Source organism: Lactuca virosa, chromosome 2 (genome assembly GCF_052849685.1).
Source record: "Lactuca virosa cultivar CGN04683 chromosome 2, Lactuca_virosa_CGN04683_v6, whole genome shotgun sequence".
Classification (NCBI taxonomy): Eukaryota; Viridiplantae; Streptophyta; class Magnoliopsida; order Asterales; family Asteraceae; genus Lactuca; species Lactuca virosa.
Window position 1 is genome coordinate 171,003,311 of NC_136427.1, and position 15,743 is coordinate 171,019,053.

At 43.1% G+C, this 15,743-nt stretch overlaps 1 protein-coding gene across 2 annotated transcripts; it reads left to right on the forward strand.

Moving 5' to 3' along the window:
* The first annotated feature begins 1,033 nt into the window (after positions 1–1,033).
* Positions 1,034–3,488, forward strand: LOC145156613 (putative receptor-like protein kinase At5g39000). 2 transcript variants are annotated; one of them, XM_079075906.1, is made up of 3 exons: positions 1,034–2,024; positions 2,133–2,156; positions 3,031–3,488. In XM_079075906.1, exons 1-3 carry the CDS (start codon positions 1,101–1,103, stop codon positions 3,265–3,267), a joined length of 1,185 nt encoding a protein of 394 aa, XP_078932032.1. In that variant the 5' UTR covers positions 1,034–1,100; the 3' UTR covers positions 3,268–3,488. The 2 variants fall into 2 exon arrangements, with proteins under 2 accessions (XP_078932032.1, XP_078932033.1); XM_079075907.1 differs by lacking the exon at positions 2,133–2,156.
* Positions 3,489–15,743: the final 12,255 nt, after the last annotated feature.

The window sequence follows — 15,743 nt, forward strand, 5'->3', positions numbered from 1 at the left end:
CCTTGTGTTTATCATTCTATGGTTTATCAAATGGAGATATGAGTCATACCCTTATCCGGTCATCTTCATGCTGCCATATCACAGCCAACACCACCACCTGAAATCGATTACAAGGGGAAAAGGGAAGAGAGGGTATCGATATAGGGCTAGGGAGAAACAAGTGCATAACAAATTTTTGTTTTGGTGAAATGTTTTGCTTTATAATTTGGTTAGATAACAAAGGAAACATTATTGGAAATTTCTTTAGTTAAAGAACATATATGGAGGTTGTTGGATTTACACACACACACACACACAGAGAGAGAGAGAGAGAGAGAGAGAGAGAGAGAGAGAGAGAGAGAGAGAGAGAGAGAGACAGAGAGAGAGAGAGAGAGAGAGAGAGAGAGAGAGAGAGAGAGAGACCCTTGGATATTAAATTTATTTTAAGAAAATAAATAAATAAAAGAAAACTTCATAAAAGGTCCCTGGATAGTTAAATAACGGAAATACCCTTCGTTTAACGGTAGAAAGGTAACGGAGTTAACAAAAAGGACCAAACATCAAAAGTTTTGAAATCACAGGGACCATCTATGAGGTTTTTAAACCACGGGGACTAAACTTCAGATTTTGGGTAACCAAAGGGACCATTTATGATGTTTTTTCCTTAAAAGATTTAATGAAAACATTCGTAAGTCTGACTTCTTCACAAAAGTGTTGGGAGGTTTCCGTTTCTGGTTTTGATGGTTTTCATTAGTTGGTCCTTCGTGCAGACTTCGTAAGTCAACTTCAGTATATTTTATTTTTTTGGCTTCCTGATGTTGGTGAACTTTGTTGATAGTTTCCAACAAATGCAATCGCCATCATATACTAGCATGATCGATGAAAAGTAACAACAGGGCTTACTTTCCATTTATTAATTAAGAAAGTCTACGCTTTATCAACATTCTAACAAATTTAAATAACAAAAACAATGGAGAAGACAGAGACTTTTCGCTTTTCCTTTTTCATTAATACCAGGCTGGTTTCATGATCATTCAACATTCCTGTTGTTTCATTTGACATAATTTGTGTGAGCAACATTTCTTTTTCTTTTCACTCTTGAGCTCTACATTTTTTCTTTAATGTCACTCATTAGAGAGTCACGACACCTCCGTGTACCCTTTAGAGATATTAAATTAGCCACCAGAAACTTCACAATCTTGATCGGAAGTGGTGGATATGGCCATGTTTACGAAGGCGAACTCTTACTTTCGGGTAAACTTATCTCTGTTGCTGTGAAGCGACTACCAAATAATAATAACCATTCTGGTCAAGGTGTTAAGGAGTTCTTAACAGAGATTCAATTACTCTCCCGTTATAAACATCCAAACCTAGTCTCCCTTCTTGGTTACTGTGATGAAGATAACGAAAAGATCCTTATTTACGAATATGCAAAGTATGGAAGCCTCGATAGGTTTCTAAGTATGGCTAATAACAGGTTTCCAGTCCCATGGAAGCAAAGAATTGAAATATGCATTGGCGCAGCAAGGGGTTTGGATTATCTTCATAATCATGTTGCAGAAAATCATAGGGTTATCCACAGGGATATAAAGAGTGCAAATATTCTATTAGATCACAACTGGAAAGCTATGATTTCAGATCTTGGTCTTTCCAAGATAGGTCGTGCAAATGAAAATGAGACTTATCTCATTACAAATGTTAGTGGCACACATGGGTATTGTGATCCCGTGTACATAAAAACAGGTATCCTCACAAAAGAGTCAGATGTTTATTCATTTGGGGTGGTTTTGTTTGAAGTCTTATGTGGGAGGCCGTGCTTTATGAACGTAGATGGTGAACGGAGATTCTTAGCCCACCTAGCCCAGACCTGTTATGAAAAAGGAAAATTAAATGATATAATTGATGCTGATTTGAGAAAACAGATGAACTCTGATTCCTTAAAAATGGTCTCAAAGATTGCATATCAGTGCTTGCAGAATGATCGGAAACGACGACCTTCAATGGGTTTGGTGGTAGAGAAACTTGAGAAAGCTTTGCAATTGCAAGTAAGTTCAATTTTTTCATAGTTTTTCTATATATGGTAATTAAAAAACTAGACTTTTCTCATTGTGTTTCTGATTACACTTGTCTACAACTTTTTTTGGATGGTTCAGGTTGCGGAGACATTGGCACGAAATGTACGTTCAATAGAACTACACTTTTCTAATTACAATTATTCAGCAAACCTGAAATGAATTATTGATTTCAAAATCCATTTCATCTATGATTCCTAAATATTTGGAAGGGAATTTGAGTAATCTAACAAGTTTTTAATATGTATTCGAAAAAAATAACCAATTTTTTTTAGCAAAAAATGACCACCTAGTCTGGAATAAACATTCTCGAAAAAAAACACATTTTTTGACCGATTCCGGAACGCCCTTATTCCAGATTCCGGACTAAAATTATGGATTTTGGAAAAGAAAAAAAAACACTCTGGAATTTCAAGAAAAAAATCCGAAATCCAAAGAACGATTCCAGAATTTCAAGAAAAAAATTCGTTTTTTTTTTTTTGGTTAAAATTAACATAAAGTTAAACAAACATAGTAATATGGATTATATACAATATTAAAGCATAAAATTAGATATTTTATTGAAAAACAATAACATTAAAAAATTTGAAATGTAGCATTTGAAATTCTAAAAAACAAAAAAAAGATTTCTTTGAAAACTTATAAAAAAAAATCTCTGGAATATGAACAATACTCTAGAATGAATTATTTCGGAAAAAATGATTATTTTTAAAAAACTGAAAAAAAGATGGTTAATTTCCTTAAAAATCCTAGTTTACTTAATTTCTCTATCTGTAATGATGATTCACTCAAATCTAAAACTAGTTTTTGTTATAAAATAAATCAAATGTTAACGGTAATAATTACATTTTATAAATAATAATAATAAGAATAATAATAATGAAATACATTTAAAAGAGGGGTCGACTAAAAACACACACCATTTGTCTAGCTAAATAACCTTACATTGTTTTTCATGTTTTATTGTCTCTTTTTGTAGGCTACCACCTGTTTAGAATGGATCATGTGCTACTGGATGTGCATACTGGCCTTGATTTCTGCGCTGCTGATGGGAACATTGACAAAAAAACAACAAATAACAACAATATTATTAATTCTATTTTCATTATTATTATTATTACTATTTTTATTTTTTTTAATTTTATTTATTAGAACTCTATGCACCTTCGTTGCATTCGTACTCCTTTTTCTTCTTCAGCAACTATTAAAGAAGTAAGTTCCGATCCGAAGGATCGCAACGGCTCGTTTCGCAAGTGAACTATAGGGAAGATCGGAATCGGAAAGAAAGTGACCGGATCGGAATTGAAACAAAAGTGACCAGATCGCAATCAGAATGAAAGTGTCTAAAGTTTCTACAATAAATTCCGAAAATGTTAGAAATTAGTTTGTAACCGTTAGTTAACTAGAGTTAGTTAATCATAGTTAGTTAGATGGTAAGTGTTCATTTACTGTATATACAATTGATTGTTTCAATAATTAATGAGAAATCACATTTGCAATTCATCTATTTCAACATGGTATCAGAGCGTTTAATGATTCAAACACAATTTCGTTTTCGTTTCAGTTCACAGATTGATTCTTGTTCTTCAATATGTTTTCGTTTTCATTTCAATTCACAGATTGATTCTTGTTCTTCAATATGTTTCTATTTTTTTCGATCATAGATTTATTTTTATTCTTCAATATTTAAATCTAGATGGCTACTTCATCCAATGTGCAAAGTAATTCTTCTGGATCTATTGAGATTTCGAGTCCTCTATTCTTAGGACCTCCTGATAATAATCCGAGTACTGTGTGAAACATCCAAAAATATGGTCCAAAAATTTTGTTTTTATAATAAGTAAAATTGTAACACTCCGACTCTCAGGTATAAGTTTTAAATCATTTTGTACATGTTTATGGACTTATTCGACGAGTTGGTTTCCCCAACTCGTCGTGTAGAGGCGGGTTAGCCCGCGTGGATTATTGGATCTACTCGACGAGTCGGAGGACCCGGACTCGACGAGTAGGAGCTGGAAGATGAAACCCTAATTTTTAGGGTTTGCACCCTATTTAAAGGACCTTAAGTCCTTACCTACAGTCCCTTACCACCTCTTGACGGCCAGAAGAAACCCTAATCAGTCTAGATCTTGTTCTTGAGTGTTTGTGAGTATAAAACCCTATTAATTCATCTGAGGTCAATCTACTTGTATGTTGTTATCGTCTTTTTATGTTGCTTGATTCTAATGCCATGTTGTTACATTTTAGTTTCTGGGATCAGTGAACAAGCTGACCATTTAAGAAGAGGGAAGAGAATAACCTGGAGGAAGAAGCAACAAAAACTTGAACAAGTAATTTGCAAACGGTTTTTCCTTGTATGGAATTTCATGGTTTTATCCTGATACTTTATTAATGATGGGTCACTTTTTTTAATTGCATTATGATTTTACAGTTTAGATTAACCGTAACATAATTCTCAATTTTGACAAACTTGAAGGATGCTTTTGTATTAATGGAGTCCAATTTCAGGTTGGGAAGGTCAAAATTACAGAACATACATAAACATGGGACAAAGTTGCTATGAAGATTCTCAAGTGTCAAAAAGATCAAAGACAAGAAAATGGAAGAAAAATGTATCAATTTTATTAGAGTAATTATAAAAAATAGCTACTAAATTCATATCTTTTTCGGTCAGAAGAAATTATGTGTGTGCATGTTCCTGAAATCATGTGTGTGTTCAAGAAATCATGTATGTGTACGGAAGAAACATCGGTGAGAGGCTGCGTTTAACAATTCTTGGCAGCTTTCACTATCATCCTTCTGTTACAGGTTTGAAGCGTAGTTCTGGTCAAACAAATGCCTTGGAAAGAAATTAGTTAGGGTATGTTAAAATAAAGAAAGCAAAAGTAACAAGTTTTTTTCTATTTGGAACATTTTGATGTTATAGCCATGGTAATGTGCAACTATAGATCTCAAGGTGTAGTAAAGACTAAAGGGGAGTTTGAAGTATAGTTGTAGAAAAAAAGTCAAGAGTATGCAATTTGGTAATTAAAGAGCTTGAAAAACATGAATCTTAACGAGTCAAACTCAAAGTTATATTTGAAGTAAATTGTTTGTCAATTATGTTATGCAACTTGACCATAGGAAGAAAGATTACAATTTTGGATTTAGGTTCACAGTTGGAGAATAGCTGAACATGGTGTTGCGTATAATCTTGATGGGTTAAGTGGGTTTTGGTTCATGTGTAACATCCCAAAATTTGAGGCCAAAAATTTCGTTTTAATTAAGTGGTTTATAAATCGGTTTATCAAAACATTGCCAAGATCATGTCAATACATAAAACCATGATATCATGTCTCAAAACCAAATCATCTGAAGTAACAAAATATTAGAGTACGATCCCAGAAAACTCTAAGCGGAAATCATGTGTGTATGTGTGTATGTGTGATGCGCAGCTACACCGCCAGCTCCTTCCCCTTGGACGAAGAGGTACCTGAAACCAAAACTGAAACTGTAAGCACAAAGCTTAGTGAGTTCCCCCATCATACCACATACCATACAATCACATAGCATACATACTGCCGGGCAATTATGGGGCGCACGTCCTACCCATGTCAAGCCATTCAGGGGTGCTGACCTACCCATGTCAAGCCATTCTAGGGTGCTGACCTACCCATGTCAAGCTATTCTGGGGTGCTGACCTACCCATGTCAAGCTATTCTGGGGTGCTGATCTACCCATGTCAAGCCATTCTGGGGTGCTGACCTACCCTCCGGTCTATCTCAACCGAACACGGGGACTATTTCACCCCTACTACTAACACATAATATCATATCATAATCATGCTGTCAGACATATATGGGGTGTCCGACCTACCCATTGGTCCTAGCGACCGAATCGGGGACTAGTCCCCTTCTACTGATACTATCTCACATAACATAGTAACTAGCAAACTAGCATACTCACATATCTAGCAATAACATACCAGACAATTATCACAAAGATAATCGTCCCAACTATCAATTACTAGTGGGTCGGCCTTGGTTCCTTAGACCCACTTCTACTGGAAGGTAACTCACCTCGATGTCATGTAGTCTCTGAACTGTCCTCGGCGTGAAGGTCGGCTCTCCTCGACTCCTCAATCCCTACACGACAACCTTCAAGCCATCAAACCGAACATACAACCCTAACCAGGGTCAATACCAAAACCAGTCAAAGTCAACACCCATTTGACCTGACTCGCCGAGTTGGTCTACCAACTCGTCGAGTCCATACTCCACTAACCCGATCCAACCCCCACTCCACTCGTCGAGTCTAGCAAGAACTCGACGGGTTCTCCTTCATTCAAACCATCGGGACCATCTTCATCCGACTCGCCGAGTTCTTCCTTGAACTCGGCGATTTCATCTCCCTCATAAGAATGTGTCCGGTCTACGACTCGCCGAGTTGTATGAACAACTAGTCGAGTTCATTTTCAAAGATTGGGAGATTGCCTTGGACTCGCCGAGTCTGTTCATACACTCGTCGAGTCCCATGATTCCCAGGTCCCTTTTCGTGTCTAAACATCTACGGGGCTTTCCTCCCTAACAACTGGTCCATCCACAAAAAGGATTTGGTGGTCATTACATCGCGACTCGCCGAGTCCCAAGAACAACTCGTCGAGTCCATCCTTGACCAACACTATACAGTCGATTTAAATGGATCTTAACACCACAAAATCATGGATCTGGCCTCCTAATGTCCATTTCATACGTAAAGTTTCGAACTTGGTGCACATGCAAGGGGTCTTTGGCCTAAAAAGCCATAAAATATGGCCTCCTAGGTCAATGGGGTGTTCATGGCAGCAAAATGGGCACCTTTGTGCCATAAAACCCCCCAAAATCAAGATCTATAGACAAAGGTTCAGCTTCATATCTCCAATAAGCTGAAAATCAGCTCCAAACTCTGGATCTTCTTGTTTCCCCTTGGTCTCACAAGTCTCCTTCTCCTTTCCAAGCTTCAAACACAAAAAGTAGCACCACAAGGCTCAAGAACACAATAAGAACGGCTAGGGTTTCGATATACAGCTTTCTGGGAGTGATAGAGACGATGGAGGCTGAGATAAGGCGTTTAAATAGGGTCCAACCCTCAAATTTAGGGTTTTACTCAAACAACACCTACTCGCCGAGTCAGTCTTCCGACTCGTCGAGTAGGTCACTTAAACTGTCCGCGGATCTCGACTCTACTCGACGAGTTGGGCCTCCAACTCATCGAGTCCCAGAGAAAAACACAAGAAATGCATGAATTAATTGCGTACCAGGAATCGGGTGTTACAAATCTCCCCCACTTATCTTAGACTTCGTCCTCGAAGTCTGCTACACGATCCTGAAAAAACTCGGGGTAATGCTCCCTCATCTCGTCCTCCGGCTCCCAGGTCCATTCCGAGCCCTTTCGGTGCTGCCAGTGCACCTTTACCAGCTCCACTCTCTTGTTCCTCGGATCCTTTGACTTCCTGTCAAGGATTGCCATTGGCCGCTCGATGTAGTTCAGACTTTCATCAACCTGAATATCCTCCAAATGCACCATCGCCGAATCGTCTACCAGGCATTTTCGTAACTGGGAGACATGAAATGTGCTATGAATCTGACTGAGTTCGGCTGGAAGATCCAGCCTATATGCCACCTTGCCCACCCGGGCCATAACCCTGAAGAGTCTAATATACATGGGGCCCAGCTTGCCCCGTTTCCTGAATCGAATGACGCCCTTCCATGGCGACACCTTCAGGAGCACCATATCCCTGACCTGGAACTCCAGGTCCGACCGATGCTTGTCGGCATAACTTTTCTGCCGACTCTGAGCAGTCTGAAGCCTGCTCCGAACCTGCTGGATCCTCTCCGTTGTCTTGAGTACCACTTCGGTACTCCCCATGACTCTCTGCCCAACCTCTCCCCAGCATATCGGGGTGCTGCACTTCCTTCCATACAACATCTCGAAAGGAGGACGGTCGATACTCGCATGATAGCTATTGTTATAGGAGAACTCCGCGAACGGAAGGTAAGTATCCCAACTACCTCCGAAGTCTAAAACGCATGCCCGAAGCATATCCTCTAGTGTCTGGATGGTCCGCTCGCTCTGACCATCCGTCTGCGGGTGAAAGGCGGTGCTAAAATGCAGTCGAGTACCCAGCTCATCATGAAACTTCTTCCAAAACCTGGAAGTGAACCGCACATCCCTGTCTGAAATCACTGAAACTGGCACCCCGTGCCGCGCTACTACCTCCCGGATATAGATGTCGGCCAACTTTTCGGCCGAAATACTCTCTTGAATCGGAATAAAATGGGCGCTCTTGGTCAATCGATCAACGATGACCCAAATCAAATCCACTCCTCGCGCGGTCCTGGGAAGCTTCGTAATGAAGTCCATAGTAATATCCTCCCATTTCCACAGCGGGATATCCAACGGCTGGACCTTGTCGTGCGGTCTCTAGTGCTCAGCCTTGACCTTTCTGCAGGTCAGACACCTTTCCACAAACCAAGCTATGTCCCTCTTCATACAGCCCCACCAATAATCGAGACGAACATCCTTGTACATCTTCGTCGCCCCCGGGATGGATAGAGAACCTGGATTTGTGCGCCTCTACCATCAATACCTGGCACACACCCCCACGATAAGGGACCCACACCCTACGGTGAAGAGTCAACAATCCCCGGCTATTATAGTCGAAGGAGGAAACCTGACCCACAATTCGCTCGCTCTTCTGATGTTCCTCCTTCATGGCCTCCTGTTGGGCCTCCCGAATCTGCTCCAACAGCGGAGTCACAACTGTCATCCTTAGACAGATGTCCCTGATCGGTGCTGCCTTGCCGCTAAGCGCATCGGCCACGACATTAGCCTTCCCCGGGTGGTAGAGGATCTCGCAATCATAATCCTTCACCACATCAAGCCACCCACGCTGCCTCATCTTCAGATTTGGCTGGTCCATGAGATAACTCAGGATCTTGTGGTCCGTGTAAATGGTAAAACGAACCCCATAGAGGTAATGGCGCCAAATCGTGAGGGCGAAAACAACAGCCCCCAGCTCCAAATTGTGCGTCGGATAATTCGCCTCGTGAGGCTTCAGCTGCCTCGAAGCGTAAGCAATAACATGCCCCATCTGCATCAATGTCGTGCCCAAACCGGAGATGGACGCATCACGATATACTACAAAGTCCTCCATGCCCTCTGCCAGGGCTAAGATTGGCGCTTCGCACAATCTCTGTCTCAACGTCTCAAATGCGGCCTACTGCTCAGGCCCCCAGCGAAAGACCACGACTTTCCTTGTCAACCGGGTCAGGGGCACGACTATCTTGGAGAAGTCCTGAATGAATCTCCTTCCTCAAAGTATCCAACACCTCTCGCAAGTGCTCCTCATGCTGCTCTCGTGTCTTGGAATAAACCAAGATGTCGTCGATGAAAACTATCACAGACCGATCCAACATCGGTCTGCACACGCGATTCATGAGGTCCATGAACGCGGCAGGAGCATTAGTGAGCCTGAAAGGCATCACTACGAACTCATAGTGGCCATAACGCGTCCGAAACGCAGTCTTCTGCACATCCTCCTCTCTGACCCTCATCTGATGATACCCTGAATGCAAATCAATCTTGGAGAACCAAGATGCTCCCTGTAGCTGGTCAAAGAGGTCATCGATCCTCGGAAGTGGGTAACGATTCTTCACCGTTACCTTATTCAGCTCCCGATAATCTATACACATCCGATGCAACCCGTCCTTCTTTTTCACAAATAGAATCGGGGATCATCAGGGTGAACTGCTTGGTCTAATGAATCCCTTGTCTAACAGCTCCTGCAGCTGTGTAGACAACTCCTGCATCTCAGGAGGAGCCAACCGATACGGTGCCTTGGCTATCGGAGCCGCGCCAGGGACTAGGTCGATCCTGAACTCTACCTGCCTCTCCGGAGTTATTGTAACACCCATAAAATTCAAGCCGATTTAAAACATTTTAACCCATTCAAAAACCATTAAGTTATTACAACTTGTTTTCAAAATAGTTTAAACATCAGAGTATCCCCAGAACCAAATCACAAAATCATGAAATATGAGGAGCGGTACGATCACGCCTTTGCCTTGCCACGATCACCTGATGTACCTGAAACAATAAACTGAAACCGTAAGCTCGAAAGCTTAGTGAGTTCCCCCAAAATACCCGTACACACATAAACATACACATACAACAATGAACAACATACTATGGGTCCAATCAACCGTCAGGTTGGAATACCCCAGGCCCTCAACCATCGGGTTGGAATGCCAACATACTACGAGTCCAATCATCCTCGGGATGGAATACTCTCGGCCAACAACCATCGGGTTGGAATGCCCACACACCTATACATACAATAACTACTATGGGTCCAATCATCCCTCGGGATGGAATACCCTAGGCCCTCAACCATCAGGTTGGAATGCCCACCTACTATGAGTCCAATCATCCTACCGGGATGGAATACTCCTGGCCCTCAACCATCAGGTTGGAATGCCCACCTACTATGAGTCCAATCATCCTACCAGGATGGAATACTCCTGGCCCTCAACCATCAGGTTGGAATGCCCACCTACTATCAGTCCAATCATCCTACCGGGATGGAATACTCCTGGCCCACAACCATCGGGTTGGAATGCCCACATACTAGCAAACATGTGCACCTATCAAATAATCATATAACAGTCTACAAGACAACATACTAGCAAACATGTGCACCTATCAAATAATCATATAACAGTCTACAAGACAACATACTAGCAAACATGTGCACCTATCAAATAATCATATAACAGTCTACAAGACAACATACTAGGGCCCTATCATCCTACCAGGATGGAATACCCTCTACTACTGCTCAACACGTGCACATATAACAGGTAATCTCCTACCAGCATACAGACAGTCAGACCAACTACAGGTCACTAAGCATAGCCACATCCAATCTACCGGAATACCGATCTAACAGAGCATACCATCATATAACCATCCTATCTACCAGGATGCCAACTAACATATCACAGCAGTAACTATCTCAAATAACAAATCAAAGGGCCGGCCTTGGTGCCTTAGACCCTTGGGTATAGTGAGGATAACTCACCTGAAGAACCGAACCACACAAGCACACTCCCGAAGCACTGCTCCAAACCCCAACACCTATTGCCATCAATGGACCATTGACATAAATAACCAATTACCATAACACCCATGAAGGTCAATGTCAAAGTCCAGGCCAAAGTCAAACTTCATGACTGACTCTACTCGTCGAGTCAACCCGTTGACTCGTCGAGTCCTTATACTCTGAAAACTCTTAGAACACGACTCAACTTGCTGAGTCACCCCAAGACTCGTCGAGTCCAACGATCTCCGAGTCCCATCCTGCTCAACCCACCGAGTCACCTCCCGACTCACTGCTTCGAGGTTTAACCAGAAGAGATTGGGGTTTTGCGACCAGACTCGCCGAGTCCAAGAACAGACTCGCCGAGTCCAAGGAAATCTTCAACAGACTCGCCGAGTTGTTCTTCCAACTCACCGAGTCCATGCACATGTTCATACAACTCGTCGAGTACACCCATGTTACTCGTCGAGTCTCTCCAGTTCTCAATCCATACAGTGGCTTTTCAAACCATGCAGGGGCTCCAATCCATAGATCCACTCTTCTACCGTCTAACCCTCACATAAAGTGGCAAACTTTACGTGAAACCAAGGAGATATAGGCCCAAAACACTCTAGGGCTAGGGTTAAGGACTAGGGGGCTTCAACAACAACTCTTAGATTGGAGCTTTATGACATTTTGGACCATCACAAGCCTAGATCTGAGGTAGCAACCTCAGATCTAAGCCTCTAATTCGAAATAGCTCTCAATCATACCAAAAATGCCCCAAATCTCAAATGATAAAAGATCTAGATGCAAAAGAGCCCAAGCAACAGATTATTACCTCCAATATAAGCTCCAACTGAAGTATATCCCGGATCTACACCACTCCTTTGCAGCAAGCCTCTTGATCTTCAAGCCCCTTTCCAAGATTTCCTCCTCCAAAGCTCTATTCTCTCTATTAATGGAGGCTCACTCGATTTTAGGGTTTCTGGATCTCAAAAGGGTAGTAAAGAGGCTAAGGGTGGGTTATAATGTTCTTTATATAGGGCATAACCCCCGAGATTAGGGTTTTCTCTCTACAGCACCAACTCGTCGAGTCCAAGCCGCCGACTCGGCGAGTTGGCCACTTAAAACGCGACAGAATCCCGCTCCGACTCGGCGAGTAAGCAGACCTACTCGTCGAGTCCCTTCTTTTATTTACACTTTTGGCCCTTCATTGAACTTCTGAAATTTCGGGATGTTACAACTCTCCCCCACTTAAATTAGGCTTCGTCCTCGAAGCCTACTGCAGTATACGATTCTGAATATACCTCTTGCACTGCAGATTCCAATTTCCCAATCAACTCAGGTCCTTCCAGACCCTACCACTGTACCCCTTTTAAATTAACTTCTTCTCGTGTGGTATCCTTGCCAATACTCCGGGCCGACCACCGACCTTTTCTACTTAAATTCAGAACACATCAATCCAGTATCACCCGATGATACTGCCACCTTCCTGACATGAACACACCTTCAAGACTTGCGAAAGTTAGACAACACAATAATCCACTGAGCTCTGCTATAACACTAGTCCACCTTTCTTCCGCCCAAAATTGGCGATAACCCGGATAACCTGCAATAGGGAACGAATCATGTTCCCATCCCGAATCTATTCCCCTTTTTACAATGACAGGATACTACATCCTTTAGCTTCTAGCAACTCCCATGAATCAACCAGCTATATCACATAACCATTCGTACCTAGCTCAATCAGCCTCGGGCTGGAATACCAGGTACGCCTATAACGGGTCCAGTCATCCCAAGGATGGTATACCCTCGCATTCTCACGCATGTTTGGCCCAATCAACCCTCAGGTTGGAATACCAAACACACCAGGTCCAAACAATCATAGGGTCCGGTCATCCTCATGATGGAATACCCTAGATTGGAATACCACTACGCACATAACCCATGCCTACAACCATACTTGAAGCCCAAGGATCCAACCTTGCAGCTCCTTTAATCTACTCTGATTCGGCACAACCGAGTGTAACTCACCCGAATCTCGACATCACGTCTACTCAAAACGTACCATGTCATGGAACATTACTATCGCGATCTCTAGGTCCACGACCTACGATTGGAATATCCTCACACGGTGCTCAGAGCCGGTCTAGACTGCTCCCGAGTCTATCAACGCCGCTATCTCTAGCTCCTCTGTCCAAATCTCCAATCTGGAGCTACTCACCTTCTCCTCTTCCAAGGAGACCTGAACCACGACATCGCATCATCAGTTGGTGCCGAAATGTCGGAACCTTACTCTACATCGTACACTTGTGGAGCACGTAGCTATCCCACAACACACACACACACACATATATATATATATATATATATATATATATATATATATATATATATATATATATATACTCAGACTGATTGCATAACCTACAATCCATACAGAGTCTTTCGCATGCTCCTCAACATTTTCGACACTAAGGAACATCCCCATTGATTGTCATAGCATAGCAGCCTACTCAATACCCGAACATAGATCTACGAACATATACAGAGTCTTCAGCCTGACTGGACCGCCCTACCATGCCCTCAGTCTATCTGGACCACTATCAGAACCTTCAGCATGTCTGGACCGCCTCTCTGGGCCTTCAGCCTGTCTCGACCGTTCTCCGAGCCTTCGGTCTGACTGGTACGCCCCACTGACCTTCAGTCTATCCGGACCGCTCTAAACTGTTGAGCATCTCCCTGGACTACCCCTCTTGATGCTCTCTCCCATGCATCCTATTCTCACCCACTTGGGGCTTCGAACTCCTGATCTACTATGTGGACTATATCCCCAGCCTAACCCTAGGCCTCATGTCGATTGTCCACCCTCTCGGAAATCCGTGGCTCGTTCCCTGACCCGCGTGTCTACTACATACGCTAAATAACCCGCAATCCCGTGTTGAATGTATTGCCGAGCCCTGGCAGCTAACAAAACCCTCAATCTATCATTCCAAAAACCCTCAGAGTCGAGCACACCCTCGACCGAATACTCGAACTGAACTCAAACCATGATCAGAACTCCAACCTGATTCCCCGAATTCTGTTATCAACCACCGAGAAGACGTGATACACATGATGGGGAGTTTTACCAAACTCCCAACTCACACAATCCTCCAACCCAACAGCCACTTGTTTTGTCTTCCTTCCTGCCAATGATGCGAGACTTATCCCATTTTCAACACCGCTCCTGCTTCTGTATCCCGGGACGATTCTCCCCCACTTAGATTCGACTAAGTCTTCACAATACATGGACATTGGGGAAGTTCCTAACCCTTCTCACTTTCCCACAATCGATCCGGTGACAACCAACTCTTTCCATTGATAACACACTTCTAATAATCAGATGAACACTTTCTGTATCCCAGTGCAACCGACAGTCAGTAATGCTTGAATGGTCCCACCCTCATGTCTTGGAGACCAAAAGATAAATGCTGCAAATAATACCTCAACAACGAACCACTTCCCTTGGCGCTTTCATTCGTAAATCACTAACGGTTGTTGAAACCACTGAATCATGACGATGATGGATAACCCTTCTGTGGAACCCTATCTGTCGAATTCACACCTAATACCCCTTTTCCTAAAGGTGTTCCAAACAAGATTCCCGCTCTCGGGCTCTAGAAATCACTCTCTTCAGGGTTCGCACCCTGACTCACTTACCAGCTCAACCGCCCACCGCTAAACTGCAGTAGCTGAAACAACCTCTGCCCTAAACCGGGCTACAACTACTCCCAAGACATAGTCTACAATCCCAAAAGTGCAATAGATCGCACAATCAATCCTTTCCGTCCGATACAAGAGATCCAAGGCAAACCGGACCTCACAAATACTTATTCCACGTCGACCGTCCTGAGCTCACCGGCGCTGAAATAATATCGCCAACCCCTTCAACCAACTGACCCCGAGCAAGAATACAACCTGATCCTGGGGTCACAAGCCTGCTCACTCCTTCGAGCTCGGAAAACTGAAAGGGCACAATCCTTTCCCTATAAAACGACAGTCCAATCCATCAATTAACCATTCCACTTCCAACTGCAAAACCCCAGCTGAACATAATCATCACTCCGTTCCGGAGTTCCCGCGACTCACATTCCGGCCTCGATCAAACCTCCGAGCCTCAAATCTAGAAACCCACGTGCTAACCTCTCCCGCTCAACCCGTGGAAAGATAACGAGTACGGATCATCTTCCCGATCCAAATAACTGCAGCCCTCTGCTCATCAGAATATGTCCCAGAACTAGGAAGCTCGACCAGCTCCTCCCTTTGCCGTCGTTACAGCTGTTAAAGCTGCCACGACAACCGTCTCGGCAATGGCTGCATAGCGCTCGTCGAAATACTCAACCATGAAGGTCTTAAAAGACCCAATCATCTCCGGAATCTGTCCCTGAACGATCTCGATCATCTACTCCCGGATGATCCCCTCCTGACACGATCTTCTGACAACACTGGCCTATCCTGGCTGCTAGTTCTCGATCCTGATCCGGACCCGGTCTCAAAACGTCTCGAATAATCCATACCATAATCATGGGAACCGACTCCAACCCAACCAT

What these genes read in the sequence shown, in the direction of transcription:
- LOC145156613 (XM_079075906.1), top strand. Translation starts at nt 1,101, where the DNA reads ATGTCACTCATTAGAGAGTCACGACACCTCCGTGTACCCTTTAGAGAT. An exon ending in AGAAAGCTTTGCAATTGCAA is followed by an intron (nt 2,025 to 2,132) that starts GTAAGTTCAATT and finishes TGGATGGTTCAG; the next exon opens with GTTGCGGAGACATTGGCACG. An exon ending in CGGAGACATTGGCACGAAAT is followed by an intron (nt 2,157 to 3,030) that starts GTACGTTCAATA and finishes CTCTTTTTGTAG; the next exon opens with GCTACCACCTGTTTAGAATG.